Raw genomic sequence first — 21,394 nt, 5'->3', positions numbered from 1 at the left:
ACTTATGCCTCCCTATACACTGAGCCCCTAGGAACAAGCCCAGAGCCCTATGTAATTAACCAGTTTTGCCAATTGTATAACCCAGTTAATATCCTTCAAAAAACTTGAATACACTTGAATTCCAAAAAAAATACAACAGTATAATTATCATCTCTAAAAATTGTTGTTGATGCTGGGTAATTCTTATTTCTGTGGTTTTCATTGTTCTTAATACTAAGTGTCGGTATCATTACCTGTGCCCACAATGTATTTCCCACCCCAATTTATTTCCCACCTATTTATTCTTCTGTGTATCTGTATTATTTACTCCCTTAGAATAAACACCGATCAGCTGTAACATTATGACCATTGACAGGTGAAGGCAATTACACTGATAATTTTGTTATCATGGCACCTGTCAGTGGGTGGGATATATTCGACATCACGCGTAAGGATCTGAGTGACTTTGACAAGGGCCAAATTGTGATGGCTAGATGACTGGGTCAGAGCATCTCCAAAACGGCAGCTCTTGTGGGGTGTTCCCCGGTCTGCAGTGGTTACTACCTATCAAAAGTTGTCGAAGGAAGGAAAAGTGGTGAACTGGCAACAGGGTCATGGGCGGCCAAGGCTCATTGATGCACGTGGGGGGCGAAGGCTGGCCTTGTGGTTAAATCCAACAGATGAACTACTGTAGCTCAACTTGCTAAAAAAGTTAATGCTGGCCCTGATAGAAAGGTGTCAAGAACTGCATCGCAGTTTGTTGCTTACAGGGCAGCGTAGCAGCAGACCAGTCAGGGTGCCAATGTCTACTGCCGAAAGTGCTTATAATGGGTACGTGAGCATTAGAACTGGACCACGGAGCAATGGAAGAAGGTGGCCTGGTCTGATGAATCACGTTTTATTTTACATCACGTGGATGGCCACAACACATGGCACCAGGATGCATCCATGGAGGCCCCACCTCACAACTTACAGAACTTAAAGGATCTGCTGCTAACGTCTTGGTGCCAGATACCACCGCACACCTTCAGAGGCCTAGTGGAGTCCATGCCTCAACAGGTCAGGTCTGTTTTGGCAGCAAAAGGGAGACTAACACAATATTAGGCAGGTGGTCATAATGTTATGGCTGATCGGTATCTATTACATTGTTATGCTGCATATTGTATTCTATTTATCTCAAGTGTTTATTTAGAAAATGTAAACTGTAAAAATGTTGATAGTGTAGAAGGAATCTTTGTACTCGCAAAGTCATTGTGCAAGCTGCACATGAGCTGGAAGTATTTGTTCTTTACTTATTATAAATAAAATGACATGGGTTTTACAGTCCGATATGTTTTTGCTGATATATTTACAAGTGAATATTAAATAGATTTTACAGTTTACATAATAGATATTAAAGATTTAAATCCAATTTCTAAGCAAAAATTATTTATCTGTTAAACTGTATTAAGTTGCAGGGTATAAAATGGCAGATGGCTCTATTCACAAAGGTTAAGTACACTGGAGTTGGGTTGTACTTTAGAGGCTTTGAGTTGACCTTGGTTTTCCTATTTGTCAGTGGAGTCAGCACTCAGATAGGGGATAAGGGGATACATTTTGGGTCTACTTTCTTCTAGACTCTAGACTCTAGAGGAAGGTGAGTCATGCTGGGCAAATGGAAGTCACATCAATTGTACCCGAATATTTGAATCACTATGTTTTCAATTACAACTCCACTTGAGTTTGGGGCTTGTTGAGATTAACCAGGATGAGCAACTTGCATTTTCTGATCTAACTTTCATGAATTTGCCCTCCAAATATGACCGCCAACTCATATTCATTTTTGTAAACTGACCCCAAAGTTTTACGCAATATTAGTTTAATAAGTTGACAAACTATTTAGCTATTTATGAGGCCACAAGCTTAATTAGGCACATATATGAAAAATGCACCCGGGAACACTGCATGTCTGTGATATTTTATTGGTAAACATCCCCAGGTAAATGTATCACCAATATAATTATTTCTGTAGATAGAGATCCTCTATCCTTTACCTACCCAACATTTTAAATGTCCCAATCAGAACAACTATTTTGTCGAGTGTGATAGAGAGGGGCGGGGTTGGTTGCTGAAGTGGGTGGAGTCAGTTGAACAAGTGGCTGAGCCGAGAGGCGTGCCCACAAGGGAGCTGCTATGGAACACAGACATCCATTGATTTTACAGCTTTCTGGCCATAAAGCAAAAAAATAGGGCAGTGGAGCAGCATCATGGGACGGCAGGACAATGACAACAATGTTTAAAGAACCATTGAAGGATTCTTAAATGGGTGTGCTAAAAGAAAAAATTTAAATGATTCCTCGTATACCATGCTGAACACAGAAAGTGATATGTTTATAGCCCTGAGGACTAGATATGACAACCCTACTACAAAGGGTAATTTGAGCTTTACAAACCCATACATGTAACAGGAGAGAAACAGATAGATTAATCATGTACTGCAAAAAAAAAGCTTCATTATGGAATAGTTTGCACATTTGAACCTAACTATTGACAATAGCATAAATGTAGGTAACAGATTACACTTTACCATATATTATTGATTTGCATGATAATTTATATTCAATACTGCCTTGAAATGGAAATTTGTTCCCCTTCCTGTGGCTCTTTTTTTTCAAAGTACCCCTCTTCCCCATATACCACTTCTCGAGTTAACACAGTTTTTCAAACACAGCCTATTTCTATCAGTGACTCAAAAGAACAGAACAAGCAAAGATTCTCACGAACTTTCTCTGACATCTTGGAATGACTTCTCTTCACTGGCTCCAAAACCAAACTTCTCTGAGCTCTTCTTGTTTTTTTCTGTCTTTTTGCTACCGTTCTTGGCTGCAGGATGGGAGAAAAGAAATTGTTGCATTATCAAAATATCCCCTGGGTTACAAACTCAATACATGATAATGCCTCAAATGATAACATAAGTATCATTTTAACAACTCGTCTGGACCTGAATGAAGGAAGTCTTTTCTTGGGTAATTGGCACGTACCATGATTAATGGCCTCGCTTCAGGAGGGAATTACAAACACATACAATTATTTGTACCCAGCTGCATATAGCAGGCAGATACAAATCTCTGTGAAGCTTCATAATTCTTCATTCTGTCTCTTTCAGACTGATTTGTGCTTTTATCATTTACTTGAGCAGTGACCTGTTCACTTTCCAATAAAGTACTTTTACATTCTGGTAACTATTTACATATTACATTAATGTTGGCATCAACAACTACAAATAGAAATACTTACAAACAGATAGACAGACTGCAACATATCAACAGAATTGTGATCATGTACAATACCATATAATGTGATGATAAATTATGAAGCACTATATATATTTTTATCCTGTTTTGAAAAAGATGATGAGCCACATTCTATGAACTTGCAACCTTAGGCTGTGATCTGTCTATCATAAGCAATGACTATACTAGGTTGCAAATTCTCAACAATGCTTCTATGGAGTAGTGCAGAGTCAATGCACTCATTGGGATTTTTATAATGATATCAAATGATATTAAATGGTATTAAAATAACTTTCATATCATAGGTTAGTTAAAATATTGTTTTTTTAAGGGGTACTTTTTAAAATTAAATGATTATGATATTATGCTGTTGCAGGTTATAGAGCATACTCAGTGTTGTACTACACATGGAGATATATAATCAAATTTATGATATGATTTTTAATGAAAGGTGAAGTTCATAATTGATGGCTCGCTTTCTTTTGTTAACATGGTGACTTTGCTTTTGACTCAGAGCTAGACACAAAACTCTTAGATTATACAAAAGTATTGGGACACCTGACCAACCACCAACAGGGACTTTTATGACACCGCATTCTAAGCATATAGACATTAATATGTAGTTGGTCCCCCCCTTTGCAGCTATAACAACCTCCACTCTTCTGGGAAAGCATAGTTGGAAGTATATCATTGAACAAAATGTCTTCAGATGTCTCCTTCAGCATACCAGGACATTTTGGACAATGCTACGCTTCCATCTTTGTGTGAACATTTTAGCGAAGGGCCCTTTTTAATTCCATCGAACACCTTTGGGATGAACTGGAACAGAGAACTTCTCATCCAACATCAGTGCTCACAAATGCTCTATTGGATGAATGGACAAAAATTCCCACAGAAACTCTCCAAAATCTTGTGGAAAGCCTTTGCAGAAGAGTGGAAGCTGTCATAGGGGGACCAACTATATATTAGAACATTTCATAATACTTTCAATATAATATGCCAAACAGCAAGACATGCTTGTCTAAAAACTTGAAGTGAATGCTTATCCACAAAAGCAATTAATGTAACTGCAACATTTTCTGCATAATTGTATTTTTTGAAATTTCCGTAAAAATACAAAAAAACAAAATGACTCCAAAGTGGATGAAACAAAACACATACACATCACGGAAGGGACTTTTCCAGTTTCTCTAATATATTGTTTAGTCTTTTAAAGTAAATCAAATGTTGCACAATATTTATCCTTTACAATCTGCTGTTCTATTTTCTACTAGATTAAGATTTCATGCTTATGTTAGAACTGTCAATCAGGCTGCTACTAGTGTCTTCAAAGCTATACACGCTTAAAGATTTGCATCTTTTTTAATAACATGCTTTGTCACCCATAATGTCTAGAACAGCATAATCACTTCTAGCACTGTAATCAAGTTTTAACACTGTACAGGCTACAGAGCAACAGACGCTTACTACAGCATTATCTGAATACGTTGTTGGTGGCCTTGTACTGGTTAAGAGGAAGGAAACATTTTTCTTTCAATGCACACATGATCTAAGTTATTTATTATATTTTTTATTTAGTGCGACCATACTCCACATTGCTGAGAAAGGGGGGAGAGAGAGAGAGGAAGGGGGGAGAGAGAGGAAGGGAGAGAGAGAGAGAAAGGGGAGAGAGAGAGAGAGAGAGAGAGAGAGAGAGAAAGGGGAGAGAGAGAGAGAGAGAGAGAGAGGGGGGAGAGAGAGAGGAGAGAGAGAGAGAGAGAGAGAGAGAGAGAGAGGGAGAGAGAGAGAGAGAGAGAGAGAGAGCAGTGTTCCATCAAGAGAAACAGAGAAGCTTTAGGGAAGATTTCTGAGTCTTTGGGCCCAGTGGCTCCTGGAGTTTCCATCTGGGAAATCTGTAATATGCCACACAATAGGATGGGGAAGATTTATTAAAAGGAGACTGAAAACTAGGACATCTCCACGTTAATAGAACCCTTAGGCATTCTTCCAGTAAATGGAATAAAATAAAATGTTAAACTCTCCAACTTTTTAACGCTATGTAAATCAATTTGATGGTATTTGAAATAAATGTGTTGTACAATGGTGTAAATCAAACAGTGAGACACTATGATTGCATTTAAGTGCTTGCTGTATATTTTGTAGCTCTTGGCAGCGCTCGATTTTCTGCATCCCTAGACTGTGCCAGGATTGCTTCTAGCGAGATCTGATTTGCTAGATGTGTGGTCTGTTTTGGGATTCTTAATACTGTCTTAACCAGGGAAGACATAGAATAGGATGTCACGTGATATTAAAATCACTCCAGTCCCACTGGGTTTTTGGAAAAACTAAGAATTTGTGACATCCATCTCGTTTCTGCCTCCAACTTGGCCAAGCACAGCAGGCTCAACTAATACACCCCACATCTTCAGAGTTACCCAAAGCAGAGCGGCAACATGTTCACATAAACCCTGCAGAAGGCTGAGTTTTATATGGGCTAAACTTGATCAGCTGATGCTTAAACCCATCAAAATCCTGGTACATAAAGTGCCAACCAGGTTTACATGAACCCTCATCTCTGAGCTGAAATAGAGGTAAAGTCGAGTTCAGCTCGCTATCAAGTTTAATTTAGAAAATACCCACATTCAAACTACCTTCAAAATGACTGTAGGCCCCATGGCGCAATAAATTGTGCCTAATATGTGGGGTCAGTATACAGAGCAACACGCAACAGAAAATCATGCTGAACTGATCCACAGAATAAAATGATCATGCCAGTATATATTTTGGGACTAATTAGAACCATATAAAGCACTTTACCACCCACCTCACGGGAAGACTTTTATTTATTGAACGGGAAACTCGATGGCGGAGGGTTGGCACTTTGTGCTGCAGAGCTGATGAGTTGACATTTTTCATATTATTTACAACTCAGTGTTTAATGAATAACATCACTGTAAAGGTAATTGTTACAATGCATGACATGTGCAAAGCATACTATGCACCACGTTTACCCCTGTTCCAAAGCTTTTAGAAAAAGTCTCTAGGAATCTTGGCCGGTATCGTAAGGATAGGTTAAATGATTAGAAAATAAAAGCTCAAAGCAATAATCACAAAAAGAAAATAAGACTGGCTCATCAGATACACTTTGATGTGATTGATACATTAGTACGTTAAAACATCACAGGTTCCGAAGTAAATCTAGAAGATATTTTAATGAACAGCAGATTTTTTTCCCAACCACTATAAGACAAATAATGCTGATATCCTCTGCTTTGCAAGACGGCAACACCAGCCAAGTGGAGCCCATGAGGACTAAGGGGGCCTAACATTCGTCTGTTATATAAGAGAGCAGTAAAGTAATGCCCTGCTCCCTGCTAGTACAACGTTAGTTTATATAAATGGGATTCTGTAATAAACCCTTTCCCTGCTCATCTGTAACATATTAAATACACGTTAGGCAGTGCTTCAGGGAGTGAATGTAGTGTTGTGATCCTAGCATGTCTGATCGGGCCAGCCTGCAAGTTTGGTTTCTTGGCTTTGACACAGCACCTTATGTCACAAACCAAGACAAAGCTCACACCATGATTTAATATTAAACACTGTGTCAGGGATTTGCAAAGAGAGACCAGATATTACAGGCCAGGGTTACATGCAGTGAGGGATCTCAATTACAACCTTTGTGAAGTTACCATAGTCTACAGCACCATACCATGTCATGGCTTAGCCATACAATGTTTCCAGTCTAATATCTAAGATTGCAAGTAATACATGCCCTAAACCTGAGCCCCCTCTTAATTTAGTTGGTGAGTGAAGAAGAGTTGGGTATGTATGTCTCAGGTGCTCCCATATGAATACTTCTGTCTGCTGTCTGCAAAACACTGGTAGAGGAGCTGGCTAACAACTCAATGACCTAGACAGCCGCCTTAGTCACCTAAAGAATAGGACTGGACCTCTATACATGCTGGTCTACGCTGAACTTAGATGAGCTCTAGAATTACCACAGAACACAGCAGGAACCAAGCGTCCAGGAGATGTTGCAATTTGGTAATTACGCCTAGGTTCACAACTGGGTGATTACCCAAAGTCAACTAAAATGTTACTAGAACAATTACCTCCCCAGACTCATAGTCTTAATAAAACTATAAAAATAACAGCATGAATACGTACATGATTATGCAAAACGTCACATTTTTAAATCCTATGAAACTATGAAGCTGATTAACAAGACTAGTTTGCAAATATAATTGGCATCTGCATGAAGACTCATATTGCAATATTCACTTATATATGTTGAACTATTTATTTCTTTAAATATATTTGTCTCCAGGATTTCCATTCCATATTAATTAATTAAACTCATTATTGCACAAATGAAGGCTCATTTACAAATAGCTTCCAAAATATGTACTTTATTGCATTGCGGTGCCAGAAGCCCTATTGAGTTCATGTAAACTTTTAAAGATATATTTTTTTTGAAATTTATGTCTGTATTATTCTTAAATCACAGCTCCCACCGGGATCATGAAAATCCCAATACTAAAAACAACTCTGCTTGGCTACAATACATTTAAAAGATATTAAAAGTGTGCTTTAATTGGCCCAGTCATAATATTAACAGTTTAAACATCTGATCTATGGAGCAATAATGATGGAAGAGGGAGGTATATAATGTGATACAGGTTTATAAATATTTTTATACTAAAAAATAACTTGTTTTATTTTTATTATGTTATCATAATCGTTTATTATGAGTTATGACAGCCCCCTAAATTGTATTTATCATCCATAAAAATAGATCTGCGTCTGCTAAATAAAAAATATTTTCTATACATCCTGCTCGTGAATTAACTGAAAAAAATATACAAAATCTTTTAGCTTTCCCCTCTGTAGACGAGTGGGCTAAGTGCATGCAATGCTCTCCCAGCTAACAAAGAACACAATGCACTCAGCTCCATGCATTGCATTCTGTGTAGGCGCAGAGAATATTGTGTCTGCTGTTCTAAACTTAACATGTGATGCCTTAAATGAAAGCCTCTTAACGTTAGTATGGGGTAATGCACATTTCAGAAGCAAAATCACAGGTGCATGCATATATATCAATTTTTTTCTTAAATAATCTCAAGAGAAATGGAATGTACTCTTATAAAATTAAAGTTAATTAAGATGATTAAGTTTATACATTCATTACTGCACCGGATATTTGTCCATCCAGCCTGCTGTTGGGTATCAACTTTACTAATAAATACCCATACCTTTAGTGTTTTAGTGTTCTCATTGTGTTTTGGTTCAGTGCTATAACCAATATGGCAGATTCTCATGTGTAAAGTATCACAACATGCTGCCAACTTTGTAATGTACATGCGCTCCACTTCTGCGCGTCCATCAAGACTTTGTATCAGGATATCATTCAGAGATACATTGTTATATTATAAGTTAAACACATTAAGTTCAACATTTATTGTTGGTTTATTGTTTGTATCAGTATATAGGTGTCTAGTAGCCATATTTGTAGTTTATATGCTAAAAATTTGGTTTAGGAAAACTTTTCATCTATATTTACTCAAAACGTTAATAATATGTTAATCTCATGGGTATACTGCTGTGTCTTTTTGGATGCTACGTGCATCTTAAATGTTAATCTATATGATTGTATTGTAGGCCCTTTGAGACCCATAGAGAACAACTCTGGACATACATCTGGATAATCCTCCCCTTAAACATTAGTACATCTGTACAGATGCACTTTTGAGACATGCTGGCTGAAGACAAGAGAAATCTTACAGATAACCAACTGTAGCAACATAAGATAAAAGTTTCTAAATATATATGTGCATACATATATATATATATATAGAGAGAGAGAGAGAGGGGGAGAGATAGATATATAGATAGAGATATAGATATGTATGGATATACATATATAAAATAATCATTTGCAGGTCTTCTTATCATTTGGAAATAGTTGGAATCAACAAAGCAAAATGTTTGCCAACAATGCTTCAACAAAACATGATATGTATATAAAATTATGACATTTTCATTTCCACTTTCCCACACAATACTTTTTGAACAAAAGAAGAGCTTAGAAAACAGCAGCCACCTTTAACATATTTAATATATGTCTTAGTTGAGGGTGTTTCCAGTTCTAGGTCCTAGTAACAATGTCTGTAAGGTCATTCAGTTACCTTGTGTCTTAGGGTGACTCCTGTCTTCCTTCTTATTTGCCTTTTTGGGTTTGATATCCTTCTTGGAGGCTTGGGAAGTCTCTTCTACTCTGGGCTCTGTGGGCATCTCAGGTTCTGGCCCTGGCTCCAGGGGTATCTGGAGCTCCTCAGGGTCCGGATAGGAGTAATAATGATCCCTGGTCAAGATTTCTTGGTGATAGTAGTCATGCTCATCTGGAGGTCTTGCCAGAGATCCATGAAAAAAGGTGACCCCCAAAAGTAAGACCCACCAGTGAAAAGGCTGTATCATATCGGTCTGTTTATCTTTCCAAGGAACAAATACAGCGATCAATTGATCAATACAAGTTAGTAAACCCTGCAATGGCAGAAAAGGGAAGATGTAACTGAATGAAAGAGTTCATAGAACAAGTACTGATTAAAAAAAAGCATTTTAATATGTGTGGGTAATATAATGAGGAGTTGGTGACCATGAGGAATATATAATAAAAACAAGTTACATAAGTAACAACTAAAAAAAGGTAGAAGACCATTAAAGGAAATTATCCAGCGCTGGCAGGACTCAACTGCAAACAGATAACTTTTTATTAGTTACTTGAACAAAAATAGACTCCTGGCCCATAAACCACCCCAGCCAGCAACTAAATTCAAATTTGGGAAAATAAAAGTCCAATAAATCTTACATTAGAAATTAGGCTACAGAAACAAGGCTATAAGTAACGCACCTACCTACCTACTGGGGCTGCTGTAGATGTAGCCTCTAATGATAAGATCAAACAGAGAAATCAGGTTTCTGGACAGATCTGTTCCAAACCTGAGGACTCAGACTGGACCCACCAACATAAGAGAGCTTGCCACCTCCGAGAAACAGCTCCTGCATCTTCCTGCAGACTTCCAAATGTCTTCACAAGGGACCCTCTCCTTAACACAAGAGACTGTGTAGTTCTGCCCCCAGGAGACAAATTGCAGAGTGAAGTGTTTGCCTCAGACTTTGCAGATGGTGTGTTGGCTGTAGCTGTGTTACAGTGAGCCTGCTCCTCAACACGGAGGTATGACAGCCTTTTCTGCTCTGGGGCTGCCTTAGTCCTGAACTGAGTTTGTGAGACAGATGTTTGGAGGTAAAAGTACCAGGAGAAGTAGAAGTGAAGCAGAGTTTGGAATAATCAGAGCTCCTCCTGTGTGAGATTATGTGTCACTCTCAGGGTGTGTGTGTGTATGTGTGTAAGGGGGAGGGAATGAACTGTTTGACACTTGTGGATTCTCACACACTAACAACTAAGCCCTGAGCTCTAGAAGGTTATGCTAAAGGGTTAACTATTGTAATCACAGGAGGAAGATGCTGGAAATTGAGAGTAAAGTAAAGAAAAAACAAACAAAAGGAAAAATAAATAAATAACAAAGATGTAAAGAGCAAAAGCATCAACATTGCAATTTACCAATTAAAAATAAAAGAATAATTTGGCTTTTTTAATGCACTATGTGCAGGGGTCCTGTATAATGTGGGTTACAAACTAAATTTGGATAAGGCAGCCATGGACATATGGGTTTTGAGGCCAAGGGTTGAAATAGAAAGCTTAGACAGACTTATTGGGCCCAATTCAATGACCCATTAAAACTGGCTGTAGAAAAAAAAAAGTTTGTGATTCAACTCCTGGACTAAACCCCAAAAAGTGAATGTGGATTCTAGAAGGCAGTCCCGAAAAACGCTACATCATATAATGCCATGTGCAGATTATTAGCACATCTTCCATAGATAGGTTTTTATATGTATTAGGCCTTGACTGGTCATCTGGCACGCTGATGGTAGCAGGTGGTGATGGTCTCTTGTCTTCGCTGCCGCTTGCAGTACGGATCCAGTGTTATAGTGTGCGGCTGCACGCTGGTTACACCATAACATATACTTCCCCAGTTTGGCCCTGGTGCGTTTATTTTAGCCATATCTAACGAAAGTATCATACAAAGCCTGAATAATCACCATGCATGATGGGAGCAAAATACGCATAAACTGTAGCATCAAAAGAAGCCACTACACTGCCCCAACACTAAATAATGAGTTACACAGACTTATCAGTTATTACAGCCTTGACATCAATTACAAGTTTCCCATTTATCTTATTAGAATCACAGGGGTTTAGGTGTGAAATCTGCATACTTTGCTCTAGGTTTTTTAAATTCATAGACAAAATGTGTAGGTTATTTGGGGCAGTTAGGGATATTTTCCGGGTGCCATGGGGTCTCCATTGTATGCCTGTGAATATTATTCATATGATGGATATATGGATATATGATGGAAATATGTGACAACACGCCACAAAAGTATAAGAATGTAGCATGCGGTCACACATATCCAGGAGATGACTGCATGTATGTCATTTATTGGCTGCTGACCTTAATGTGCAAGGGCCGATGATAATCCCCAGTCTGGCCCTGTTATCAATACACCAGCTGCCAAAGAAAGCAGTACGTTTAAGGGAAAATAATACAGTCACAACAGAACTGCATTTATTTATTGCACTTGCCAATAGATTTTTGTTTTGTTGGTATAATTGTTTTGGAGACATTTAGTCCGGCTCATGGAAGCTGAGATCGGCATCAGCCTGTGGTAGAGCCACTATTATATAATCGTTTTCCTGTACCAAATTATCACTGTCTGCCTCAACCAACAGCAAACTAGAATTTTGAAAGCAACAGATCCACGTATAGGGATCATGTGTCAAATCATTTTTAATCCCTACTGGCTTGGAATATGATATTTAAGTTTACCCAAACATCTGTACAGAAGATATACCTATAATCTGTGTGTCTTTTATTCCAAACTTTTATTATTTACTTAACATGTGAGGTCTATCCAGTGGGACTGGCAGTGGGAAAGCTGGAGTAAATAAGAGAATACTGAAAGTTTGGCGTTTGGTGTTCACATCTGTCTAGTAGGAAATCAACATATCTGAATCCCAATAGGAAGTGTGGATCAAAGAGGCTTTCTCAAAATATCCACTTATATTCACGTGGCCTCAGCAGCAGGATTCTTTTTTCACAATGTTTTGAACACCCGTTCCTTAAAGTAAAGTAAAGTTAAAAAAAAAGTTTGCCAAGTATCTAGAGGCCATAAAACCAGCTTATATATTAACCTGTTCTTTAAAGTTTTTAAGCCACTAGTTAACATAAACATAGTGACCTCATCATGCAAAGAGAATTTAGGGCACACACCTAACACAACTTTTCTTTCTTGATTTCTGAACCAGTCCTAAAACACATACAAGGAGCCAATCAATCACGAACAGGCAGATAAAATGCAATGTGGGAAGACTAATAAGTGGTAATGTAGTGTTGAAGGACAGAAATGGTTCAAAAGTGTTTAGTTTAAGTGTTTCCAAAAACAGCTATATTATGTGGGTCAATTCCAATTACTCGCCCTGCAATTAAATAGTTGAGAGTAATGATAAATTACATGATGATGCGTTATTGTGTTGATTGATATATTATTCTTTTTCTTAGTTACTTTGGTTATTAGAAATGTGTGGCTTGATGGTATTAGTATAGATTTACTAGATAATCTGAGTGATTCTTTGAAAATTACTGGAGTGGTTTGAGGCCTTTTGGTGCTTGTGGGGCCTTTGAACCTCTCACTGATTACTCGCTGATTACATATATACATAGTTACATAGTACATAAGGTTGAAAAAAGACCTAAGTCCATTAAGTTGAACCCTTCTACCTAACCTTCCTACTCTTGAGGCAAAAGGCAAAAAAAAAAACCCTAAGCGTTCAGGATTATGTTTGGTCAAACAGCCCTCACTTATACTCACCACCAACCAACTCCACCACTGTGGAAGTTTCAGGAGGTCCAACAAGACTCTTTGTGTGCATGTGCAGAAAGCAATCCCACTGATTTGTATACAAAAACTAGACCCCAGCAGCAGCTTCTCTTAAGTACTTTTCCTGCTACAGGTGAAGGCATGTGTATTACTTACAAAGATCTTTTATATGCAATCTTCATTGCTGGGGGTGTATGGGACATTGTGATCATTTTGCTGATGTTGTTCATTTATGGTGGATTCATTGTATCTGTTTGGTTATGTCTACCTTCCCACATGAGCTATATAAAAATGTGAGAAAGGCATTAACAGTCATGAGAAAGCTAAAGCTTTAAAAGTGCAAGCTTCTGTTCTTCCCCCTTTTTCAGAACCATGTGGCAGAGCTTTTAATAAAATCATTGCACTGCCACACTAGCAAGAGCTACAGATGACCATTGGGATTCAAACACAAACAGCTGTACTGAAATTCAAAGATTCAGGGGAACAGGACTGTAGCTTTTACACGCTGCTGGCAAAACGGTCTAGAGCTGTCGCTCATCAGACAGAAGGACCTTCTCTGAGCCCCAGAACCAGCCCCTAGCCAAAAGAAACTTCTAGAGGACCAGACGTCTGTGGTTCTGATAAGCCAGCTGCTCCAAAAAAACATTAAAAACGTAATCACAACAAAATTCCCCAGATTCCCACAAAAATATCCCACAGACGACAAACTTCCTCCTACCGAGCTAAACAGAGAGAAGAAAAAAAATGTTTTGTTTTTTTTTGGTTTTTTTTACAGAAGCTTAGAGCAGGATTCCTACATTTCTGAATTGTCTGCTATGATATGTGTATATTCGTTTACATTACAGACTGTATACTAGACTTGCGCATTTGTTTGCCTATAAATGCGTTCTCGGGCTGAATTTTACAGTTTCGTCCATTTGTCCGAATAACGAACGAAAAAACAAATGTGCACAAATACGAAAATCTTTGTTCATCATTTGATTCTTTCATCTCCGCCATTTTAACTACACTAAGAGGAGGAGAATCTTGCTATCTTAACTCAACTTTTTCTACGCCTTTATTTCTTGTTTCCATGGCAACCAGATGGACAAACGGGATTGCTAACAAATGTGGTATGTATTTCGTCCAAAGACAGAGACGGATTAATTTAATCAATAACGAACAAACATTTTTCCCCAAAAACAAACACGAATTTTCCGCTGGTGCCCAAGTCTACTGTATACCATTCACAGATCTATCAGGGAGCTAATAAATGATGTCATTATCCATTACACGTAAATCACCATCTTCCACATTCACTTACACATAAAGAATATGAGCTCAATTGCTTGATGTCATGTGAAGTAACCTCAACGTAATTTTATATTGTAAATAGAATAACTATGACAGACCTTAGCTATTATAGAATACAAAACGGTATTTCTGTTTTGATGAAACTCCCTGGGACAATAATATACTGCCCGTTTAAATCTATTTCAGTGGATATTAAGGATTGCTGCTTGTTAGATTGACATTAAGAAACATTTGTGCTGCACACATAACTAGTCAAACATCTTGTTTCAATCAAGGCCGGGGGCTTGACCTGCCAGGAATACATAAAAAGCGCTTTGGATCAGGTTCAGATAGCACTGAGCAATACTGTATTGCACAGCAAGCACAGTAACTAGTAGGTGTGAGTGAATAGAGAGTGACATGTATAAAGATCAAATTCTGTGCAAAGTGGTGTAATCACCATGGCAACCCAATGAATATTCTCCAGTATTTCTGCAACCTATATCTTTATTGCTCATTTGTACTGAACATAATGGATTTTACCCACTGCGAGGGGATGGACTTCTCTGAGCTGTGAATGAATTTGTATAAATGACCTGTTATCCTAAGTAAACTATACATTAATCATTTGTATACATACATAATATAAATATTTTGTTAACTGGTTCCTCCTGGATATATTGCTGAGGAATACATAGTTGTATCCATGCTACCGAAATGTGCCTTCTTTTATAGTTTGTTCTTTGTTCAAGTTTTCAGGAAATATAAATATCTTACAACGTAAATAGTGAAGCAAACTACACTGGCAATCAGTTACAATAAAACAATCCTAAAAGCATTCCGTTTTACAATGAAAAGGCCTACTTAGTGCCAAACCATAGTACAATCGGTCGAGGCGATATTGGTAAAGAGTGCAATGAAACCATGGTATCTTGTTTAATTGAGGTGCAGACATGTATATCTCTAAATCTACGATTAAAGTGCATAAAAAAATAAGAACGTATATCATTCTAAATTAAATGTCAAATGTGTTACATTGTGTAGGATTGTGATTAACTGGTCAACATGGGAGATTTCATATATCTTCTCATTGAGGAAGGAGCCCCATGTAAACACGTAGGTTATATATTTTTTAAAACCAGGGTCACTTTGTTTATAAAAAGCCATTAATGTGAAATTTGTAAATATTTAAAACCACTTAAGATTGTTTATAAGGTTTTGGTTAATGTGTATTTCCCAGTGCAGAAGGAAGTTGCCAAGGCCAGGCATACCTTCCTATTATGTAGTAATTTTAATCTACATTCAAGGTCAGTGTTGGGATTGAAATAGCATCTTCTTACCAAAGATTAATATAGAAAAAGAGAAGGAGAATTAACAAAATACAGCTGAAAAAATGTTTTATTGCAACAAATGGTGGCATAAAACCAGCACGCTAATATGGAGGGAAAAAGGGGAAGCTTAATGGTTGGGAGCATGCAGGATTAACATGATGAGCTGTTATGGCATTTGACCCTGGGCCTTTATCTGATACTGGACCCAGAAAAAAAATAGCTCCCCTCCTCCCAGAATGACAACCTCTGGTGTTTCATGTATTGCGGCTTAAGCCTTTCATGATGGCCAGCCAGTCGGAGTTATCTTGAATAGTTCAGATTGCTTGCCCCTGTTTGCAAGCATAATATGTGTCACGGTAACCCCCTGAGGACACATGGGGGTATGTTTGAGTTTGGGAGGGGGGCACTGGTGGATTCCTGGGGAGACTCCTTACCTGCCTGCCCAGTCCCCTCTTATGTCTAAGTAACCCTTTGCTCATTGGGGGGCACAGGGTGAACGGGGAACTCCGTCTGGTAAGCCAGAACCAGACTTCCATGAACTAGCCGGCTATGGGGGCTCTACAAGCCAGGAAATGCTTGATGAGCCTGACTGGGACCTAGACGCAAATTTATGGAACTGTGCGGCGGCTAGGAACACCGAAGATGCCCGTCAACAATTGGAACTGTGTCGCTACGGACACGCTTTGTCCCACCACGTCGCGCTTTTGAGGTTACACTAAGCTTGTGGTGGGCAACACTCGGTGGTGGTTACAAAGAGGAAGATTGGGAATCCTGGTTTTATTACCAATCTTTAGGACCGAGGTATACCCAGCCGCGGCTATGGAACTCTGGCCTGGCTACCGTGCAGATTATTCCCGGAGGAGTCCCGACCTCGGATCAAGAAGCTTTTTGGACCATAACATCTTCGGGCCCAGAACTCTCCATTGGTTCCCCCAAGATTGACACTGCTTCTTTGGGATCACAACGAAATAGTGACTCCTTGTCGGGTGGGCATTGCTGGCCATAGAACTGTATGTAGGCACCGGGCTGTCTGGTGGTTGATGAGATTATACCCCTAATCCCATCATGTTTGTGTGTAAATATCTGTTCGGTCTCTGCTACTGCTTGGGGGAATATGAAGGTTTAATCCCTTGAGCAATTAAGCTTTTAGCAGCAAGGAAGATCTCTATGGCAGAGCTACTCAGTCCGAGTATGGGTCTCTGTCATAATATGAATGCTGCAACTTTCTAAAATGCTGGTGAGAGGATTATTTCCCAATATTTCATGCAAAGTACGTGAATTTGGGACTCCTGTAAGCAATACCTTATCTGAGGCACTGTTACAGGCCTGACCAACAGCAACACCCTACCACCTAGCTAACAGCTCAGTCTTGCAACAGTCTTGCTGGCCAGCTAGATAAAGTCCTCTGTATTATAAAATGAAGGGAGATCTGAGATCTCATAAACCATCTTGTTGACCAGAGGTGCGCCGGGGAGCCTGACTGCCCTTGGTAATGTGGCAGAGGTGCTCCAACCTGGTGTTACCACACATCTACCATTTTCACTTGGAATTAGTTGTAGCTGGTCAAATTGTCTAAATGAGCATGGTATGTTGCTTGCCAGAGGGTCGTGTGTGCAAACAAACCATTTGCACACCTATGTCCTGCTCTATATGTGTAAATAATTCTCAATAGAATCTCTCTGTGTTTATCTCGTCGGTTATGTGCATAATCCGAGCTAGATATTTTAAGTGCATGTACTGCGTGTGCATGTACTGTTCATTGGCATCTCATGTGCTCACTATTTATGCAAGAGAGCAAACAACCTTTTTTCCTTCAAGATATACTCCAATGAAATCAAAGGTTAACCGAGATGTACCTAACATGTAGTAAGTGTTCAACTACAACTCCCATGATCCTTAGCCAAGTTTAAAGAGCGATCTGTTGACAACCCGACTGTCTCTCCACCGAGTGGACAATTATTTTAATTCAGCCCTTACCATAAACTTCTTTAAACTGGAATATTTTTTTAATAAAGGATTAAGTAAGTAAGTAGGGAATAAGCCCTTTAATTTTACTTACTTTTATGCTTCACATGAATAGTCACTGACACCTACCCATCATAATACATGAGAACATCCAGGCTCCAGCTACCTGGAGTTCTCGCTCTTCAGGATGTGGGTGGGCGGGTCCACTGACATTGGTGGGCGGTCCCATTGACATCAGTGGCCCATTAACTGTTGTCGGTGGGCGATCCGCTGATGTCGCTTGCGGGGCTCACCCTAAACACAGAAAATGTGAACGTGGTAAAAGGTATGTGGGCAGGGAATGGGGTGTGTCTCAACGCCGCTCTTATGAAACCCGCAGAGTTTCTAGGTATGCCCATGATCCTATGTCTTCAATCTTGTCCTTACAACTTGGAAGTCTTCTGCTTGGAACACTGCACTGATTATGTCATGTGCAATTTAGTATGTATAAATATGGAGGCCGTAAGCGACATCCAGTGTACCATACAGAAGTCACATATAGACAAAAAGGCTACAAATGCAGCTTTATTTTCTGCAATATGTGGCTCCATGCACTGGGCATCTGATGTTAGCCGAAGGATAGTCTGCCCCCTTTGGTCCGAATTCTGGCTTGGAGAGCCAACGACAGACAACTGTAAGGAATGGATGTGTATAGGGAGGGAACCAAGAAGGAAACCACAGGTTTTCCAGCACACTGCTTCACCTAACACCTACCTACTAAGCACACTTTACTAGCTACCCTGTTGACTATATAACAATACCACCAAATAAAAAAACAGTGCAGGCCTGTGTGATATGGACATGCTTGAAATGTTTTAACCTGAAACCTCATCTCAAGGCTCATTGAAACCCATGCGATTATGGAAATCATGAATATGGCACCATTTCTCCTATGGGAAAAAGGGGGTTAGGTTCCTATGAGACCCTATTCACCAAACACTTTTGCTCCTTATCACTTTAAACTAATACTTTAATTTCTTGTAAAAAAAAAAAGCAGCTTGTTTATTATAGTATGCATATTACAAATGTATTTTATGCACCATCCTTTATCCCATCTGCAACTCTGACCATATCTGCGTTGCTTCGAGGTAGAGATCTCACTCCACATGGCCATAATTACCCGCAAGGTAAATGTGAATAGCAAAAAATGGGATACGCTTTATCTCACGCAAGTAAGCGTATCTGTGAATACGGAACACCCCAATAGCGATGATTTACTGTAGTTATTTCCTATAATTCCATTCATCGGCCAATACTGTAACAGCAGATATTTTGGCAGGAGAGATCTCCGCTTAAGCCAGTTGTAAGATGAAGCCGGGTGCCTGGGTGATTACTCCTTACAGATACTGATTACAGCGCTTACTTAGCTCTTTATCGAATGCAATATTCATCCAACTTAATTACTGGGAGTAATTATGCCTGTCACACTTGTCAATGTAAATAATAATTTCTTATACAGGTAGAAAACCAATTTAAAAAAGAAAATATTTTTTTAAATCAATTAAACATTAGGTTAATAAACTGGAAGTTATGGGTAATTGCCACTAGTCAGATTATACTTACACGGTTGCCACTTGTCCTGTTCTGTGATTACACAGTTTTTTTAAAGAAAAAAAAGCATAAAAAAGGATGGCGGCTGCCAGGTAAGTAGGGTTGCAACATTAAAGTCAGGGACACGTTAAGTTCTGTGCTCTATCCAAATGTACTGGGCAGCAGAAATGGCATAAAAATTAGGGCTATTAATAGTTAAATACTGTAGCTCAAATTCAAACCTACAAGAAAAATATACTCAGGCCCAGACTAGCCATTGAGTAAACCGGGCAAATGCAGTGTGGGCTGATGTACGGTATCACCTCCCACGTAACCTTACGGCTCATGTGAAGATCCATCCGGTATAAAATTAGACTTCTCTGAGTCATACGAACTTTCTTTTTCTTAAAAAATTGCCTGTTTTGTGCATTTGTACGAAACTCTTATAACAAGACAGGTCCCCCAACGAAACTACAGAAAACACATTGAAATTTCCGTAAGATTCATCATTCGTTTGCTAGGTGTAGCCACCGCCATTACATGCCATTTTGAATTGGACGTCACCCTGAATGCACTGGCAGCACTACCACCATCACAACCATAACTAATACTGTCATGGAAAAAAACAGAACTGCTACATCGTCTGGTGGGCAATGCCGTAAGAACAACATATCGAAGGACCTCTGTGTAGGGTGCCCGGCCAGCATCATAAGATAGAGTGCCATCCGGGGTCACAGAACAGAAGCCACCTAGAGATGACACCATGACGTCCCTGGAAGATTCTGGAAAGTTCTCTCCAACAACGGCAATATAAAACGACGGCCTCACATGCAGTGTTTGCAAGAACGGACAGCCCAGGATGGATCCAGGGATCCTTGCGTCCGAGACAAGTGGCTCTTGGAAAAGACTGTTCTGAGGGGTTTCCCAGTCCCTGCTGAGTTGCGAGTTAATCAGCTAGAGGAGTGATAACTACTTAACTCGGTGATGTATTACTGTATTGACATTTGACACTATAGCATTGATTGCTGTGATATTGATTGATTGCTTAACTCGTTTTACACACACACACACACAGAGCACATACTTTTACACACATAACTATTTTCTATCTGCTGTAGTTAGAGCTCTATATTAACGTTTTGCTTGGTCGAATTGATGTGTGTTGTGCTGTCATTCTGTATCCTCATTGATTGGGCAAAACAGTTGCCAGAAAGCAAACGGGGATAAAACAAAATGAAAATTTTGTCCAAATCGATTTTGTGTCTATACAACGTTGGTCGATTTTAATCCCATGAACAACCCTGAAGAAATACATTAAATAAAAAGGAGTCTTTTGTACTCCATGTTGGCCAAAGCATACAAGCTCACCTGCCAAATCAAGCGAGGTGAAAATAAAACACTCACTGACTGCACCCAGATTAGATATTCGGCATTCATGAACACGTTGTGTGTAAGCCAATCTGGGCACGTCTGAAAAACCAAGTCACTTATACATGGACAGAAAAAACCTTTGTCTTGCGCACTCTGATGTGACAACGCCATCTGTTGTCTAATATTCTCAACTGCAACCTTCAGCATTTGCTCTGAAGATTCAGAGTACACGTTGTGTCTACTGAATGGACCTTACTCGGTTCCAATGTTATTATTTTAAATAAAGGTTTACATGTACAGTGAAACTCACATCCCCACCTACACTCAATGTAAATAAGCTGGTATAGGGAGGTATTATTTATTCTTCATATTTCATAGTTACATAGCTGCATTGTTCATTAGGTTGAAAAAATACATATTGTCCATCGAGTTCAATCGTTCCACAAAACCAATTTAGTTGAGCCAAAAAAAGGCAAGAAACCCAATAAAGCAGTCCCTCAAAGGGAAAAAATCCTTCCTCACTCAACGGGAGTGGGACTCACCATAATAACTAGACTTGGGCACCGGCCAACTCTTCGTGTTTGTCTTCGTCGGGAAAAAAAATCTTTGTTTTCCACGAAAATTCTCCCTTTTTTGTGTTTGGTTGATGCTAGAAGAGGT

The 21,394-nt window shown here is 39.1% G+C and overlaps 1 protein-coding gene across 1 annotated transcript in view; it reads right to left on the bottom strand.

Annotated features, from left to right (window-relative positions):
• LOC149298964 (inactive carboxypeptidase-like protein X2) overlaps window positions 1-9,704 on the bottom strand; it is a 42,572-nt gene extending 32,868 nt beyond the window's left edge. The window contains exons 1-2 of the mRNA XM_089486798.1: window positions 9,416-9,704; window positions 2,743-2,841 (exon numbers count right to left, since the gene is read on the bottom strand). Coding sequence (XP_089342924.1) covers window positions 2,743-2,841; window positions 9,416-9,704 — 388 coding nt within the window. The remainder of the gene's footprint in view (window positions 1-2,742; window positions 2,842-9,415) is intronic.
• Between the last annotated feature and the right edge of the window lie 11,690 nt (window positions 9,705-21,394).

The sequence above is a fragment of the Sceloporus occidentalis genome, unplaced genomic scaffold (assembly GCF_023333645.1).
Source record: "Sceloporus occidentalis isolate IW3139 unplaced genomic scaffold, rSceOcc1.0.p SCAF_30, whole genome shotgun sequence".
NCBI classification, from domain to species: domain Eukaryota; kingdom Metazoa; phylum Chordata; class Lepidosauria; order Squamata; family Phrynosomatidae; genus Sceloporus; species Sceloporus occidentalis.
Note: the sequence above shows the minus strand (reverse complement) of the source record. Positions and strands in the feature narration are given on the sequence as shown.